This window comes from Camelina sativa, chromosome 18 (assembly GCF_030686135.1).
Source record: "Camelina sativa cultivar CO46 ecotype springtype chromosome 18, ASM3068613v1".
Taxonomy (NCBI): domain Eukaryota; kingdom Viridiplantae; phylum Streptophyta; class Magnoliopsida; order Brassicales; family Brassicaceae; genus Camelina; species Camelina sativa.
The window spans coordinates 2311865-2329804 of record NC_141897.1 but is presented as its reverse complement, the minus strand read 5'-3'; the positions used below and the strand labels follow the sequence as shown (position 1 = coordinate 2329804).

The 17940-nt window shown below is 35.7% G+C and overlaps 4 protein-coding genes, 1 long non-coding RNA gene and 1 pseudogene across 6 annotated transcripts; 2 read left to right on the top strand and 4 right to left on the bottom strand.

Moving 5' to 3' along the window:
* The first annotated feature begins 1187 nt into the window (after positions 1–1187).
* Positions 1188–3312, top strand: LOC104760324 (CBL-interacting serine/threonine-protein kinase 19). The gene has a single exon (XM_010483225.3). The coding sequence runs from the start codon at positions 1636–1638 to the stop codon at positions 3085–3087; it is 1452 nt and encodes a 483-aa protein (XP_010481527.1). The 5' UTR covers positions 1188–1635; the 3' UTR covers positions 3088–3312.
* A 390-nt stretch (positions 3313–3702) lies between these two features.
* On the bottom strand, positions 3703–5442 carry LOC104760323 (CBL-interacting serine/threonine-protein kinase 20). Its single transcript, XM_010483224.3, has one exon. The coding sequence runs from the start codon at positions 5176–5178 to the stop codon at positions 3853–3855; it is 1326 nt and encodes a 441-aa protein (XP_010481526.2). The 5' UTR covers positions 5179–5442; the 3' UTR covers positions 3703–3852.
* A 140-nt stretch (positions 5443–5582) lies between these two features.
* Positions 5583–6423, top strand: LOC104760322 (uncharacterized). Its single transcript, XR_762890.3, has 2 exons — positions 5583–5700; positions 5791–6423. It is a non-coding gene; the product is annotated as an uncharacterized LOC104760322 (long non-coding RNA).
* Positions 6424–6577: 154 nt separating this feature from the next.
* LOC104760321 (uncharacterized) lies at positions 6578–10567 on the bottom strand (annotated as a pseudogene). Its single transcript, XR_015588254.1, has 5 exons — positions 10161–10567; positions 9853–10081; positions 9155–9616; positions 8185–8332; positions 6578–7749 (listed from the first exon to the last, which is right to left on the bottom strand). The product of XR_015588254.1 is annotated as an uncharacterized LOC104760321 (transcript).
* On the bottom strand, positions 8337–11740 carry LOC147921396 (uncharacterized). Its single transcript, XM_087498610.1, has 2 exons — positions 11094–11740; positions 8337–10686 (listed from the first exon to the last, which is right to left on the bottom strand). The coding sequence occupies exons 1-2, from the start codon at positions 11738–11740 to the stop codon at positions 10503–10505; spliced, it is 831 nt and encodes a 276-aa protein (XP_087354736.1). The 3' UTR covers positions 8337–10502.
* A 3178-nt stretch (positions 11741–14918) lies between these two features.
* Positions 14919–17798, bottom strand: LOC147921395 (uncharacterized). Its single transcript, XM_087498608.1, has 2 exons — positions 15608–17798; positions 14919–15525 (listed from the first exon to the last, which is right to left on the bottom strand). Exons 1-2 carry the CDS (start codon positions 17745–17747, stop codon positions 15302–15304), a joined length of 2364 nt encoding a protein of 787 aa, XP_087354734.1. The 5' UTR covers positions 17748–17798; the 3' UTR covers positions 14919–15301.
* Between the last annotated feature and the right edge of the window lie 142 nt (positions 17799–17940).

Genomic DNA, 17940 nt, shown 5'->3' with positions numbered 1-17940 from the left:
TCCTTTATATTAGTGCAAGCCCAAATATCAAAACATGATCCATTTTTTTCTGTTTAGAAATTTTAAAATTCTTCACAGATAAAAGTTTTATTTTGTTCATCGAAAAATATATATTGAAAATGTTATAATTTGTCAAAGAAGAAAAGAATTGATTAGTTTGAAAAAAAATTAAATTGATCTACAAATAATAAATCTCACGAAACACACCTGTCGAATAAGGTTAATTCACCAACTACAAGTGTGGCCTGATAGGTGCACGTTATTATCAAAATGTACGGTCCAAAAAACCTTTGATTTAAATCTTTATAGTACTCTTTAATTATTACTACTTTTTTAGATGAGTTGGGTAATCTATCAAATCCAGCAATTAGTTCAATTTCACGACAAGTGTAAACTTTTGATTGTTGTCACTTTGCTTATATTTAAATCTTGACCGACCATTTATGTTATGTTGACTTACACATCCCCACCGAACTTGCCTTAATAATCTCACACCTTTGACTTACATTTTGGTTTTCTAATAAAAAAATCAATTAATATAAATTCTAAATTGAGCTGACTAATAACATTATTTGTTATTTTTCAAATTTTATCATTCTATGCAACATATATTGTGTGAATGTGAATGGTATCTTACCAGGGGAATCATATGTTTTTTAAACATACATACCATCTATTATCAATGTTTAATTTTCTAATTGGCTTCATAATAGAATATTATCAACGAATCTTCACCGTACAATTATCACATCTAATGGTTACATTTATTCACAGCTGTTGTTGATTCGTTTTGAGAAAATGAGTAGGTATAAAACACACGTAGAAGGTACAAACACGAGAACCCCGTTAAAATTGATAATGACATCTACGATTTGTAATTGAATGAATATTCTATAACGCCAAGATGTCATCATTTTCGTTTTTTACTCTTATATAAAAATTCTTTTTGGAAAAATGCTCAGTGGTAGTTGCAATGCATCTAGGTGTTTTAGAGACCTTTCAAAGGGACTGCGTTTTTAAGTCTAAGATTCGAGTCTTGATGCTTGGAAATGCTCTAGTCCTCGATTCAAAATGATTACGTTACGATTCAAAAACTCAAAACCTCTTCGTAATTTTTTTTTTCCATTTTGATACAAACCAAGAAATTATAAATTCTTGTCATATTTACTAAATCCAAAGTTATGATTAAAAAAGAAAAAAAATCTTCTATCCAATCATCGGTCCTAGTGATTTTTCTAACATGGTAGAGTATTAGCAGCAATTAAAGCAAAAAACTAAGACAGTTGACCAGAAGCCAATAGGCTATATATAAGCGTCGGTGTACATCACCAAAAGTGAGATTTATTTTGTATACTAATTCTTTGATCAGAAAATCTCGTATACCATTTCTGAAACAAATTCCAAATATACACAAAATACAAATCCTATTTCTGGAAAGAAAAAAAAAAACCCCTAAAAACAAAACAGATACAGAGAGAGAGGAAGAAGAGAAGAGAGAAAGAGAAAGAGAGATAGAGATATCGTCTTCTCTTACAACCTCACAAGAACCAAACCAAACAAAAGGTGACAAATCTTACAATTCTGATCTCAAAATCCGAAAATTCTTCACCATTTCACAAAGATCTATCCGTTTCAATGGCGGATTTGCTTAGAAAAGTGAAATCGATGAAGAAGAAACAGGATCAGAGCAGTCAACAAGCTATGATCCTTGGCAAATACGAAATGGGTAGGCTTCTTGGCCATGGAACCTTCGCTAAAGTTTACCTCGCAAGAAACGCTCAAACTGGAGAAAGCGTAGCGATCAAGGTAATCGACAAAGAGAAAGTTCTCAAATCCGGTTTAATCGCTCACATCAAACGCGAGATCTCGATCTTGCGTCGTGTTCGTCATCCAAACATCGTTCAGCTATTCGAAGTCATGGCGACCAAATCCAAGATCTATTTCGTAATGGAGTACGTCAGAGGAGGTGAATTGTTCAACAAGGTAGCTAAAGGAAGGTTAAAAGAAGACATCGCACGTAAATATTTCCAGCAGTTGATCTCAGCCGTATCGTTTTGTCACTTCCGTGGTGTTTATCATCGAGATTTGAAACCGGAGAATCTTCTTTTAGACGAAAACGGAAACCTAAAAGTCTCTGATTTTGGTCTTAGTGCTGTTTCTGACCAGATTCGTCAAGACGGGCTTTTCCATACGTTTTGTGGTACGCCTGCTTACGTGGCACCGGAGGTTCTTGCTCGGAAAGGCTACGACGGAGCTAAAGTTGATATTTGGTCTTGTGGAGTGATCTTGTTTGTGTTGATGGCAGGGTTTCTCCCTTTCCATGATCGGAATGTTATGGCTATGTATAAGAAGATTTATAGAGGAGACTTTAGGTGTCCGAGATGGTTTCCGGTTGAGATTAACCGGTTATTGATTCGAATGTTGGAGACTAAACCGGATAGACGGTTTACAATGCCGGAGATTATGGAGACTAGTTGGTTCAAGAAAGGTTTTAAGCATATTAAGTTTTATGTTGAAGATGATCATAAGCTTTGTAATGTTGATGATGATGATGATATTGAATCGATTGAATCGGTTTCGGGGAGGTCTTCTACGGTTTCTGAACCGGAAGACTTGGAGTCTTTTGATGGGAGGAGGAGAGGGGTTTCAATGCCTAGACCGGCTAGTTTGAATGCTTTTGATATCATTTCGTTTTCTCCCGGTTTTGATCTTTCCGGTTTGTTTGAAGATGATGGTGAAGGCTCTAGGTTTGTCTCTGGAGCTCCTGTGGCTACGATCATATCGAAGTTGGAGGAAATTGCCAAGATTGTGAGTTTTACGGTAAGAAAGAAGGATTGTAAAGTGAGTCTTGAAGGTTCAAGAGAAGGAAGTACGAAAGGTCCATTGTCAATTGCTGCTGAGATATTTGAATTGACTCCAGCTTTGGTTGTTGTTGAAGTTAAGAAGAAAGGAGGAGACAAAATGGAGTATGATGAGTTTTGTAATAAGGAACTCAAACCGAAATTGCAGAATTTATCTTCGGAAAATGGCGAATCGGTTTCTTGTTCGCGTTCTTTGCCAGATTTTTTACTTTCTGATACTGAGTAGGAAGGTGAAAATGAAATTTTGTTTTTGATTTAGATTTGTGAATTATATGAGTTAAAAGGAATTGTAATGTTCTTGTTCTTTGAATGGTGTGTGAGAGGGAATTAGAATTTAGACCTAAAGAGAGTGGTGAGAGATCGATGAATCATCATTTATCATTTTATTGATATGTAGAAAGGGAGAGGGAATACACAGATTGAATAAGCAAGTTTGTTATTTTGTGTTTTATCTTGTTACATTTTTTTGGTTGTTGTTGGCTATAATCTGTTTCCGCGTTCCGCATAAGTTTGATCCTAGTCTGTACTATATACTGATATAAATTCAAAAAATGACAGATTAGGAGCTCAAACTGAACATGTAGAGTTTACAAAAAAAAAACAAAACCTTGAGACTCTAAACAACTGTGTCGCAAGAGCTGGCCATACAAAGAGGATGCTTTAAAATTCACCAACTCTATCTAAACAGAAAGAGGTTAGTGGCTAATATCTGGCTCCTAGGATAGGTGCCACACCACTAGCTAATGTAAAATTGTGTTGTTCTTTTAAATATGTTAAATTCTAGTGGAGCACCTTTAACAATAAATTTTGTTGTTTTTTCTGTCACTTTCCTCTAATCTTCTTTAAAAATCATTGTGTAAATATTGCCCCAATAAAAAGAAACAACAATCTAAGATATATGAAATGTGATGATGATTACAAATCTCACCTTTTGACATAAAAGAAATTAATAACAATAAAATCAAGGAAATAGTAAGATGAAAAAACACTTTCAAACAATCTGCTCATTGGTGATGCTATTGGTGTAGTTGTTGTTGTTGTTTCCTTGCCATTTCCAAACAATATCTTTCAAAGAAGGCTTAAGCTCACGATCACAAAACTCATTATACTCCATTGTATCACCTCCACTTTTCTTAAACTCAACCATATGAAAACTCTTTGTCACTTCAAATATCTCAACATCAATCGCAAGTTGTCCTTTTCTGCCTTCTTTCTTATCTTCCATCTTCACTCCTACATTGCTCTTCGTCAAATTGAATCTCTCACTACTTGTTGCTATCTCCTCGAATTTTGACACTATTTCTTTTGCTTCTTTCTTTGTTGTAAACTTTGACTCTGATCTCCCTTCTTTCTCAAACAAACCCGAGAGATCAAATCCTTTAGACAACGAAGAGATTAGGTCAAATGCGTTGTAACACATCGGTTGTACCGAGAACGCTGCATGGACATCGCTGATCAGCGAGTCGATCTGATGACTATCAGGAGATTTAGGCGCTTCGATCTTTTTGAAACCCTTTTGAAACCAAGAATTCTCCATGATTTTGTCGATCTTGATTCTTGAATTAGGGTTAGGATCAAGAATCCGAGACAACAACTTCTTTACCTCGGGAGGAAACCAATTCGGACATTTGAATTCCCCTTTTGTGATTTTCCGGTACATTTCCACAAGATTTTGCTCGTGAAACGGAAGAAATCCAGCTAATAACACATACAACACAACACCACAAGACCAAACATCAGCTTTAGCTCCATCATAACCTTTCATGCCGATCACTTCAGGTGCCACGTAAGCAGGTGTTCCACATGTCGTGTGAAGCAAGCCATCTTGTTGCTTCGACTCTCTCAACGCGCTAAGCCCGAAATCGGATATTTTCAAATCGCCATGTTCGTCTAAAAGAAGATTCTCTGGTTTGAGATCACGGTGGTAAACTCCGCGGCTATGGCAATAGTCTATTGCTCCTATCAATTGCTGGAAATATTTTCGAGCAATGTCTTCTTTAAGCTTTCCTTTAGAGACTTTATCGAAAAGCTCACCTCCTTTAACATATTCCATAGCGAAATATATCTTCGTTTTGCTCGCCATGACTTCGTGGAGGAAGACAACGTTTGGGTGACGAACGAGACGCATCACTGAGATTTCTCGTTTGATTTGATCGATTAATCCAACTTTCACAATTTTATGTTTGTCGATGACCTTGATCGCTACGCTTTGTCCTGTTTTCATGTTGCGTGCGTGGTACACCTTTGCGAATGTACCTTGACCTAGAAGACGGCCTAATTCATATTTTCGCATCAAGATGATACCGTTTTTATCCATTGTCTGACGGCTTTTTGGTGAACAAAGGAACTTGATGAAAAGTAAAGCAGAGGATGAGCTATTGAATAAATTCGTCTTGGAATGTTTCTTCCATGGCTTAGAAGAGAAAGATTTCAAATTTTGGAAGTGTTCATGAGAGGAGAAGAATACTAAATTCTGAATTGTTTTGTTTTTCGTTTTTCTTGGGTCTAAATCTTGCGTATATTAAAATAGTAATGCTAAAAACAAATACAGAAGGAAAAGATCTTAGATTCTTGTGGTCGTGGTGATGCTTCGAGTAGGCTTTCCTAAATATAGTGGATGCTATTTGTTGATATGGAATATCCCAGATTTTTATTTATTTTTGTATATTATAGATTTTTTTTATTAATAGTATATATGAACTTCAATGGTTGTCCATAAATCTTAAAGATGATCAAGTTGAGAGTTGACGCATAAAAATGTCATGATTTGAAATAAGTGGAGGAGGATTCTCGGAGTTGCAAATACATATTGAATCTTATTTTAAGGTTTAGAGCTTGGGTAAGTTTTAATGATTTAAGGTTTAGAGTTTGATATAAGTTTACAGCTGAATTTTCAAAACTAAAATTCTTTATTGGGTTTTTGTTAAAGAACTAGGACTTTTATTTTAACCAGAGCAGTCTATCACACAGTCATGTAAGTTTTGGTGTTGCTAAAAAGAGGATGCTTATTAGCTACAATTCCGATAAGCTACAATGAAAGAAACTACAATTCAGATTGCTTATCTTCCCGTAAAAGTAAGAATTGTTTTCACAGATAAGACTTTGTTTCTTTCGAAGAGTTTGGTTTCAGTCTGGAGAAGGAGCTATGATTGGTTTTGAATATGAAAAACTCAGAAAAATCTGCAGCAACTGTACTTGTATAAACCATCACGCCAAATATTGTCCCTATCTTGTTCTTCCAATTATTCTTGCAGATGACGATGATGAAGTGGTGATTTCTGTATGGGAGGAAGGACAAAGTTCCAATAACTTCAGTCGTAAAGCAGAGGAACAGCGTTTTAAAAACTCTGATATTTCTTCTTACTTTTCTATCTCTTAACTACCTAGCTAGACCTCCTACTCTTTTGTCCAACAGTATAGAATTTGCTGCAGTGAATCATCTATACAACTTGTCTTTTGCAAATTCTGAGTGTAAACAGGATTCCATAGGATCCAATTCAGAAAAAAAAATTCAAATTAAATCCAGATTTGAGATTGAAGAGAACTCTAAAAAAAAAAGAAAGGCAAACAGATCGATATAGAGCATGAGAGAAATATAGTACCCTCCTCCTTTGTAGAAAAAATATTGGAGTTAAGTTTTACTACTCGGTACCTCTCCCAATCATTTTTTTTGTTTTTGTTTTGGTGAACGCAATGAAAACCTACTATTTTCAATAAGTACTATATGAAATGTGTTTTGTTTCAACAAAAAAATGAATGTTCACATAATGAGGCAAATATTCACACCAAAAAAATTAAGAATAAAATATAAAGATCCAATGCAATCTTGGATAAAAATCTCCTAGCTGACTTGTCGAGACGATGACATGTTGCTGCCACGTAAACACACAAATCTCAGTTCATCTGACTATTTGTCGTCGGTGCGCCCCCATTTCATCACAAGTTGTACATGCATCGAATATATCTTATACAAAACAAAACTTAAGTGAATTAATTCTAGAATTATTGTATCTCTTATCCTCACGTGAATTAATTCTAGAATTAAATTAATTACTCATATATTTGTACTAAAAATATATACTAGAAATCATCAAAATGATCTTATACTTAACCTTTTTTCCTTAAAAGCTACAATCTTATAACAAAATAATACTAGTTACTATATATAAAAGATTATATTAAAATTATATTTCTGCATTTAAAAAACATCTGTTTATATCTTATACAAAACAAAACTTAAGTACTTATATAAACCAACGTAACGCATTGCACATCGCTATACGTTAAGACTTCAGAAATAAAAACGAGCATATCTATAAGGGTTATATATCCTTAAAATATGTAATGACATATACTTTATAGTATCAAGATTATAACTCCTGTTATTATGCAATTCTTATATTACACGAACGTACCTATAATAGCATGCATCTCTAATATAATAAAGACTACTTCATTTCCTCTCCACTCGCATCATCTTCGGAGTCAACCACACGATCATGACGACGACGATCTCTCATAATTCCCCACTCATGCATTGAAAGATGAAGTTTTTTCCCGGCGAGTAAGAAATCCGCTGCTTGTACCGGCGATAGAATCTCGACGATCTTCGCTAAAGTATCTACCCTCAGCATATCGGCTTCGGCTAATAAAGCGGCCATAGCTTCTTCTTGCTTGTCGAGAGCTTGATCGACAACCATGTTAGGCTCTCCCACGTGCTCCATTTCGTAAGCCACGGTGGCGATGGGAATATCCGCCGCATCTTCTTGTAGACTTGAGATTTTCTTGGTCATCTTCTCTTATTCATCTATAATTTTTACATGCAACACATTGATCTTTGCTAGCTGCTCCGCACTAAGATCGCTAAGTGATGCGCCGCCACCACCACCTGTCAATCCAAACCAAATTGAACCAAACTCGAACGAAACCAAACGTATATTAATATAAAACCTCTAAACAAACAAAACTAAATATTTGGTATAATTTAGATCCGAGACAAAATATTTTTAACTTCAAATCGAACCGATTTTATATAAAATCCCTAGTTACAATCTAGTAGTATTCTTGTCTCAAACAATATGAACCTAATACTAAATTCTTCAACTCGGTCCAGAAATCAGATTGAACCAAACCAATCTAAACCGAACCAAAAACTTATTTTTCATTCTCGAAATTCTCAAACTCTCTTTATTTGAAAAACGAAAAATCGGATCAAAACCAAACCAAATTTTGTTAAACCGGACCAAAAAATTAGTTTTTGTTGTTGTTGTATATATAGTTCTCAAAAACGAAAAAAAAAAAACGAAAACGTCCAAACCCTTACCTGAAGAATCGTAGCCGTCGATATTGCGGAGGAACTGAGTCACACGGATCTCAGTTTGTGAGCCACACAAAGCATAAACGAGCCTAAAGAAAGAAGATGGTCGGCAACCACCCATCCAAATTAGAGCGTTCTCTAAAGGAGTGTTCCACTACACGAAAACACGGCGTTTGGGACTACTGGAATCGTCTCAAATCAGTCGCTAAGTCGGTATGTGCAACTATTGAAGGACTGTTATATTTGGTCGCAAATATTTGGTCGCAAATTGTTTTGGTCGCAAACCAGTCCCTTATTTGCGACGCATTGGAGACAAGGGTTATGGTCGTTAATTAGCGACTACGGACAGACCGAAACGTACCGTCGTAATGAACGACTCTATAGTGACTCACTGGCGCAGTCGTAATTGGCGACTACGGACAGACCGGAATATACCGTCGTAATTAACGACAGTATAGTGACTCGCTTTGGCAGTCGTAATAGACGACTTCTTTCAGACGACATGGTAGTCACAAATTAGCTACGTTTGGAAGACTGACTTAATACCACAGTAAACTTTAAAAATCTGAATTTTGGTCCTAAAATAGTCGCTGTTTAGTCACAAGATAGTCGCAAAGGAGTCAGAATTGTTTGTGACGGACTGAAGACTAAGTTTTTTTAGTCCCAAAATCTTGACATATACACAACAAATTTGGTACTTTGTTTGTGTTTATTTAAATTATAAATGGTCGCAAATCAGTGAAAATATACCTAGTAATTTGGGACAGTATACAATAAATTTTGAAAAAAAAAACCTGAATTTAAATTAAAATCCTGATTTGAATGATCTTAACAAAAAACATACAAATCATTCAACGATCATATACAGAAAATAGTTTTAGGCTAAGGATCTAGAAACACTACTACACAATCCAAAAAATAGTTATAGAGGCTTAAAAGAGATAGAATTAGTTTGTTAAGCATGAGAGGATGATACTGACAAAGGTGAAGTGGTTGGTGCAGTCGCAGGTGAAGTAGATGGTGAACTAGCTCCTGAAGTGGTTGTTGCAGGTTGGTTGACATTGGTCGCAGTGGCTGGAGTGATGTTGGTTGCTGGTGCTGCTGTGGTTAATGGCGCATTGGCTGGTGGTTGAGTAGACAAGAATTCTGCAACCCCCGGATCACTAGTCTTCAAGTAGGATACGAGCATCTCCAAGGTTGCAATGCGGTTTTGAGCGTCACGTTGCTCCTCATCACGTCTAGCATCTTCTCTGGCACGTCGAGCATTTTCTTCATCTTGATCAGCGAGCTTACGACGAGCAACCTGGAGTTGTTCTTGAATCTCTAACAGCGAATCTGGACTAGAGCTTGGATAAGTAGCCTTTCTTTTCCCTTTGGTGATTATCTCCGAGAGACTTCCAAGTCCAAAGGGGGTTCCCTTGGCATTCGTTACAGTACACTAAGACAAAAGAAGAGATGATCATTCACAAAACAAACATAACAAACAGAAATATCACACAAACCCAGATAGAAATATCACACAAACCCAGATAATCAACATCGAGTATTCTCAAGCATCAATCAAAAGTATATCAATATCAAGGATTCTTAAGCATCAATCAAAATCAGATACTTAGCTTAGCAAAATAAGACAATTATGATAGGCACAACAAAGACAATTGTACTGGAAATTACCTTTAAGAAAATGTCATCTTTTTCTTGAATGGGGAGGAGGGTTGCATGAGGAGAATCTGGCGAGGAGTGGTCTGTAACATCAGACTCCATTTGAGACATTACCTCCTCTATGTTCTTCTCATATGTCTCCACAACTTGTTTGGCCTTCTGAATAAAAACTTCCATCTGCCTTTGTATGTGTTGCGACAAACACCTCTCCAAGCGAGACAGGACGTCCCAACTTTTCTTCCTACAATGGATAGAAAAATGTTAATTGTGGATACTGAAATATTTAAATGAAATAATTAGAGTTAGTTTAGAGCATTTACCAACTCTTGTTGAATTCGCAAGTAAGATTTCTGGCTGGATAGATGTTTGTGGATTCCAAGACCGTCACGATCAGAATTACGGGCTTGGGATGCATTAGAGCTCTTCTCCTTAGCTTCAGGTGTGTCCCAATGCTCCCACATTTGTTTCCAAAGTGTAGGATTGATCCAAATCGGTGGCTCATCATACGTCTTTGCTTGACTTACAATTCCTTTCATTCTGTTTTTCGCTATCTTCACAAATCCTTCTCTCACAAGCTCAGTAATCGCAACATCCCAATTGTATTTCCTCTACACAGTACAACAATGTAAAGTAAGTGTCAAGTAAGTAAACAAAAGACAAACTCATTGACTTAGTTTAGTAAAAAAAGAAACTGTGTCTAAAAAGAAACTCATTACCGTAAAGGATCTAAAATATCTCTCCCGTATGTGTAATGGCGTAACCTTCCAGCTGAAGTATGGACCATCGAACTTTCTCCTTAAAATCCCAGAAATAACACGAGATAGCTTTCCTTTGTCTCGTCCAAACCTGTTACATAAATATGAGAGTGTTAAGTTATAAAATATAAGCCATCAAACATAAGCGAATGGATCACAACACAATAATCTAATGGAAATTGAACTAAACTTCACAACACAATACAACACAACACAACAAACTTTGAAAACAATTTAGAAACTTTGAAAACAACTAAGAAAACGAACCAAACTTTGAAAACAATAAGAAACTGAACCAAACAATAATCTACTTATTTTATCTAAACGATAACACAACACACAAAGCGTTATTCAAATGGGAGCAATGCGATAATCAAATTATAAAATAAAAGAAAAAAATATTTTACCAAATGATAAAATGATAATCAAATGATAAATATTTTACTTATTTATCAAAATAATAATCAAATGATAAAATAAAAGAAAAAAATATTTTACCATATGCTTTGAGTGTCGGGGATGGGATGCGGACTCAATATCGGGAGATGGTGTCGACCAGGAAGTGCAAGCAACTCATCCAGTTGCTGTTGGAAGTCTTGATTCTGAGCCGGTGGTGGATGCTCTTGACCGTCCTGATTCGGAGGCGGCGGCGGTTGGAATCCTTGATTCGGAGGAGCCAGCGGTTGATACACCGGATTCTGAGGATTCGGCGGCAGAAACCCCAGATCCTGAAGCGGCGGTGGATAAGCCGGATGGTGAAGCGGTGGTTGATATCCACCATTGTGAAGCGGCTGGTTGTATCCCGGATTCTGAGGAGCCACCTGTTGATACACCGGAACATGAGCATGCGGTGGTGGTGGCTGCTGCATCTGGGAGTGGAGCTGTTGTTGAAAGCCTGGTTGTTGTGGCTGAGGAGAAGCTTCTCGAGGATACTGGGGAAATGATGCTTGCGTATACCGAGATGGAAGCGACGGTTGAGATTGTTGGGAGTGTGAAGAATTTTCGTTGTGAGAGGAAGGGTTAGAGGAGTGAGACGACGAAGCGACATCTCTACTTCGTCTCGCAACGCCGCCAGATCCATGACCACCACCGCCAGATCTACGACCACCACCGCCAGATCCACGACCACCACCGCCGGATTTCATCGGAACAGAAGTCGGAGAAGAAGTCGGAGAAGAAGTCGGAATTTCAGTAGATTAGAAAACGAAAAGACAGAGAGAAAAGAAAAAAGAGGGTTTCGGGAAATTATGAGGGTTTCGATATTTACTAAGAGTGTTACTAAGAGTGTTCAATTTGATGGGGGGGGGGAATAATTAAACTCGGGGGAATAATTACCGCTAATAATTTTCACTAAAATTTGGGGAAATTTTAATCCGTAAGAAAGTAGTGGTACTTTAAGATTACTTTGTGACTGTCGTAAACATTAAACAAAAACTATACTTAGTGGCAGAACAGTCGCAAATTATAAACCCAGACACCTACACGTCTCAATTTGTTGACATGCACAATCTAAATAGTGACAAAACAGTCGCAAAATATAAGTTCAGTCACAATATAGTCTCAATTTGTGACGTCTTTGTGACAATAAAATATTAGTATAATTTTGTGTTAAGATTTTATAACCAAAAACATATTAGACATGACCCTTTGATCATGTATACTCTCATTTAAGAGTTTAGTTTTGATAAAATATCAAACATAATAATTTTTATATGTTTTTGTAAATATATACAACCTTCACTACTTTAACTTAATTAAACACATGTAATTCTAATACATGTGTTGGAGGATATAAACATAATTGTCTAATTTGGTGTTTTATTTATGTGATTATAGAAATTTAGTAAATATTAGATGTCACATATAAGTAGAAATGTATAAGTTGATATTTTTTGTACTCAAATTTGTAAAATTCTAAAATTAATGTAAGATACTCGCTAAACCGTTGTACTTTAAGACTCTATTGCGACTGACAGAAACAGATGCACAATCACTTTAGTGACAAAACAGTCGCAAAATATAAGTTCAGTCACAATATAGTCTCAATTTGTGACGTCTTTGTGACAATAAAATATTAGTATAATTTTGTGTTAAGATTTTATAACCAAAAACATATTAGACATGACCCTTTGATCATGTATACTCTCATTTAAGAGTTTAGTTTTGATAAAATATCAAACATAATAATTTTTATATGTTTTTGTAAATATATACAACCTTCACTACTCTAACTTAATTAAACACATGTAACCCTAATACATGTGTTGGAGGATATAAACATAATTGTCTAATTTGGTGTTTTATTTATGTGATTATAGAAATTTAGTAAATATTAGATGTCACATATAAGTAGAAATGTATAAGTTGACATTTTTTGTACTCAAATTTGTAAAATTCTAAAATTAATGTAAGATACTCGCTAAACCGTTGTACTTTAAGACTCTATTGCGACTGACAGAAACAGATGCACAATCACTTTAGTGACAAAACAGTCGCAAAATATAAGTTCAGTCACAATATAGTCTCAATTTGTGACGTCTTTGTGACAATAAAATATTAGTCTAATTTTGTGTTAAGATTTTATAACCAAAAACATATTAGACATGACCCTTTGATCATGTATACTCTCATTTAAGAGTTTAGTTTTGATAAAATATCAAACATAATAATTTTTATATGTTTTTGTAAATATATACAACCTTCACTACTCTAACTTAATTAAACACATGTAACCCTAATACATGTGTTGGAGGATATAAACATAATTGTCTAATTTGGTGTTTTATTTATGTGATTATAGAAATTTAGTAAATATTAGATGTCACATATAAGTAGAAATGTATAAGTTGACATTTTTTGTACTCAAATTTGTAAAATTCTAAAATTAATGTAAGATACTCGCTAAACCGTTGTACTTTAAGACTCTATTGCGACTGACAGAAACAGATGCACAATCACTTTAGTGACAAAACAGTCGCAAAATATAAGTTCAGTCACAATATAGTCTCAATTTGTGACGTCTTTGTGACAATAAAATATTAGTCTAATTTTGTGTTAAGATTTTTTAACCAAAAAAATATTAGACAAAACATAACAGTCGCACTATAGTCTCAATTTATGACGTTTTTCTGACTATAAAATATTGATAAAATTAGAGAGAAAACATCATCGAAATTTCAATAAAATTATAATAACACTAGTGTTTGCGATTTCAATAAAATTACAAATACACAAATAATAAACATGAAAATTATTCATATTCCTCATTTTCATCTTCTTGATCTTCATCCTCATCTGAAGACGAAGACGACGACGAGTAGTTGCCACGAAATTCGTCTTCTTGTTCAGCATCGTTGATCTCAAAATCAAGTTCTTCATTAGGCTGATTACCATCTACGAAACTGTCAACTATGATCTCCTCTATTGAATCTGTCATTCCATCATCAACTGTTTGCTGCAATATAACAACCTCCTTTTGTTTTAAGTTCCCTTGTACAGCATGCCTTGGATTAACTTTCAGAACGTTGAGCCAAAGTTTTCGAGGTCGTTTAGTGTGAGGATATGAAAGATAACAAACTTGATCAGCTTGAGAACCTACACATAAAAAATGGTTCTCAATTAGATGTATATATATATCTATAAATATATATTTAAAATAGAACATTACCTAATATAAACGGTTCATAATGTCGGTATCTCCTTGATGACAACACGTCAACAATGCCTCCATCGCGTATTCGAGTGCCTTTGTCAATTGTAGAGTCATACCATTCACAATAGAAAAGTGTGACCCGTAAATTCAAAAATCCTGGATAGGTAAGCTCTATGATATTTTCAATGGTCCCGTAAAAATCGTCCTCGCCAGATGAATTGGAATAAGTTTGTCCTCGGACACATACCTCATAATTCATTGTTTTTTTAGTGAGACCGTGAGCTTTTGTGTGAAACAGATAACCTCTTGTAAAATATATAGGCCAAGACTTAACTTTATTTTCAGGACCGTCCACGATTTCATGGACCCATGGAGGAAAACTTTCAAAACCACCACGCACCTGTGCCAAATATATATACAAAATTTTAGATCACAATATTTATCATGTTGATATAATTAATTGGTGGATAGTAAAACATACATATTGCTTAATCCATTCATGGAAATCTTCTTCTCTTTTCGACCTAACATCTTCATCAGATAGTTTTGGATATTCATATCGAATTTGCGCCTCCAACAATCTGTATTTTATCAACAAAAAGTAAATATTTTAAAGTTTACCTAAGAACATATGGTTATAAATATACTTGGTAAATCAAAAATACCTCTCATGTTGCTGGAAATAATCACAATTGCGCAGAACATATGCGTGTGCACATTTATAATCTTTTTCAGTTAACCAAAATTCACTACTTTTTCCGCCTGGACGACCAACTTGAGTGAATATATCTGGTACTTGTATAGGATATACAGGTACTTCACCTTCTTCATGCCGAATTAACCTGTTAAAGTTTATTTTGTAAAACCTTTTCACAATTTTAGAAGTTGATAGAAAAATTCAATAATCATATTTGAAGTTTTACCTTCTTCTCCTTGTTGTAGAAATGTGTGAAGCGAAATAGTGTTCTGAGAAATAAGATATCTCATCATTCAAGTAGGATTGAACTATTGAGCCAACTGGATATCTTTTGTTCTTCGCTTTCCCTTTTAAACGTTAAAAAAACCTTTCGAAAGGATACATCCACCTATATTGCACAGGACCACCAAGTTGTGCTTCATAAGGTAGGTGAATAGGGAGGTGCTCCATTACATCAAAGAATGAAGGAGGGAAGATTTTCTCCAAATTACACAAGATCATGACAATATTATCCTTCAGAATTTCGAGGCGGGATTGCTCCAATGTTCTACTACATAGGTCGCGGAAAAATGCTCCAATCCCTACAAAGTTATAACATGTTATGTTGTTACATATAAATATAATATCAACAACTAAACCAAATTAAATGTTTAATTTATATACCTGAAATCGCCAGGTGGACATTACGCGGTAAAAGCTCTGCAAATATGAACGGAAGCAATCGTTCCATAAACACATGGCAGTCATGACTCTTCATTCCCGAAAACTTTCCATTTTTCATGTCAGCACAGCTAGCTAAATCTGCGACATATCCGTCTGGGAATCTAACATCTTCTTTTACCCATTTTAATAAAGCCTCTTTCGCTTTGGTTTTCAATCTCCAAATAGGGAATGGGGCTCTCCCTTGAGCATCTAGATGTAAATCTTGCCGGGAACAAAATCTTGCAATATCCAATCTTGACTGCACGTTGTCTTTCGATCTATCTTTTACATTCATAGTGGTGTACATCAAGTTATCAAAGACATTTTTCTCGACGTGCATCAAATCCAGGTTGTGCCTTAAATTCAGATCGACCCAGTACGGTAACTGCCATAATATGCTTTCTTTATGCCAATTATGCCATCTTCCGTAGCCTTTAACTTTCTTTTCGTGACCATTCCCACCGCAAATAGATGTTTTAGGTGCTTTGGCTTTCCTTATACGCTCATAGATAGCTTGACTACTCAGAGATGCTGGTGGCTCGTCATTCAATGAATCTTTTCCCTTCAGAAAGTCCTTTTTATTCTTCCGCATCGGATGACTTGTAGGAAGAAATCTCCTATGACAGTCAAACCAACATGTTTTCCTCCCAGCTGGTAATTGAAAAGCACCAGTGTCATCCATACAAATTGGACATGCTAATCTTCCATGTGTCGTCCATCCCGACAACATACCGTATGCTGGAAAATCGCTTATTGTCCACATAAGAACAACTTTCATGTTGAAATTTTGATTTAGTGAGATATTATAAGCCTCAACCCCATTATACCATAACTCCTTTAACTCATCGATTAATGGTTGGAGGAAAACATCAAGGCTGGCTCGTGGGTGGTTTGGTCCGGAGTTCAGAATCGTAAGAAATAAATACTCGCTGTTCATGCACATATCCGGAGGTAGGTTGTATGGAGTTAAGATCACAGGCCACAAAGTATGATTTTTGGAGACCCCAAATGGATTACAACCATCTGTACATAACCCAAGGTAAACGTTTCGTGGCTTTTGCGCAAATGTGGGATGTAAATGTTGGAAATTCTTCCATTCAGGCGCATCAGATGGATGACACATTACTCCATCTTCTGAATCATGCTCAGCATGCCATCTCATTGATGATGCGGTCTTCTCTGATTGGTACATCCTCTTCAATCTATCTGCAATAGGTAGATACCACATACGACTGAAGGGTATTCTAGTTCTACCCCCACTACTTTTGTACCTTGGCTTCCCACAGAACTTGCAATGCTCCAAATTCCCATCTTCTTTCCAAAATATCATACAATTCTCTATACATACATCAATTGTATGGTATGGCAATCCTATCTTTCGAACTAAATTCTCTGTCTCGTAGTATGAACCAGTAGCTTGATTACCCTCTGGTAAAACCTCCGTAAACAATTCAGCCCAATCGTCCATGCATGCCTCAGACAAATTATTATCAACCTTGATGTTTATGAACCTAGACGCCAATGATAGTTGCGAATGACCTTCATGACATCCATCATAAAGTGGACTATTTGCAGCATCTAACATGTCATAGAACCGTTTCGCCTCTTCAATGGGTTCTTCATGGATATGATCATATCCATGATCATATCCACTTTCATACTCATGATACTCATTAAAAGGCGTGGTACCATGAAATGCATCATTCACCATCTCAGCATATACATTTCCCTCAAATCCTATTGGCTGACTACCAGGTTGACTACCATGCTGACTACTAGTACTAGTATAATTTGTATTAGGATAATGACTACTAGTTCCTACCCCTAGCACGTCATAATCTTCACCATGTTCAGACCATACATAATAATTTGGCATAAATCCTTTACTATGCAAATGATTAGATATTGTCGTACCATGCAAAATAACATCGTTCTGACATTTTACGCAAGGACAGTAAAACCTACCTCCACTGTTTTGTGCCATAGGCTGGCTGTTTGCGAAATTCATGAACTGCTCAACTCCCGCCAAAAATTCTTTAGAGATATTATTTGTTCTTCCATCGATCCGATTATACATCCACTCTCGAGATGAATTCCACATAGCTTTTTTTTTTCTTTTCTTCTAAAAAAACAAATCTTCTTTCTCTCTTTTTTTTTCTTCTCTTCTAAAAAAAAAAAAAAAATCTTTTTTTCACTACTTTTTTTTTATTCCGTCTCTCTACTTAGAAATGAATGAGAGTGATATGAATGGAATGGTGAGAGTGATGCGTTATATATAGTATAAATTTTGCGAC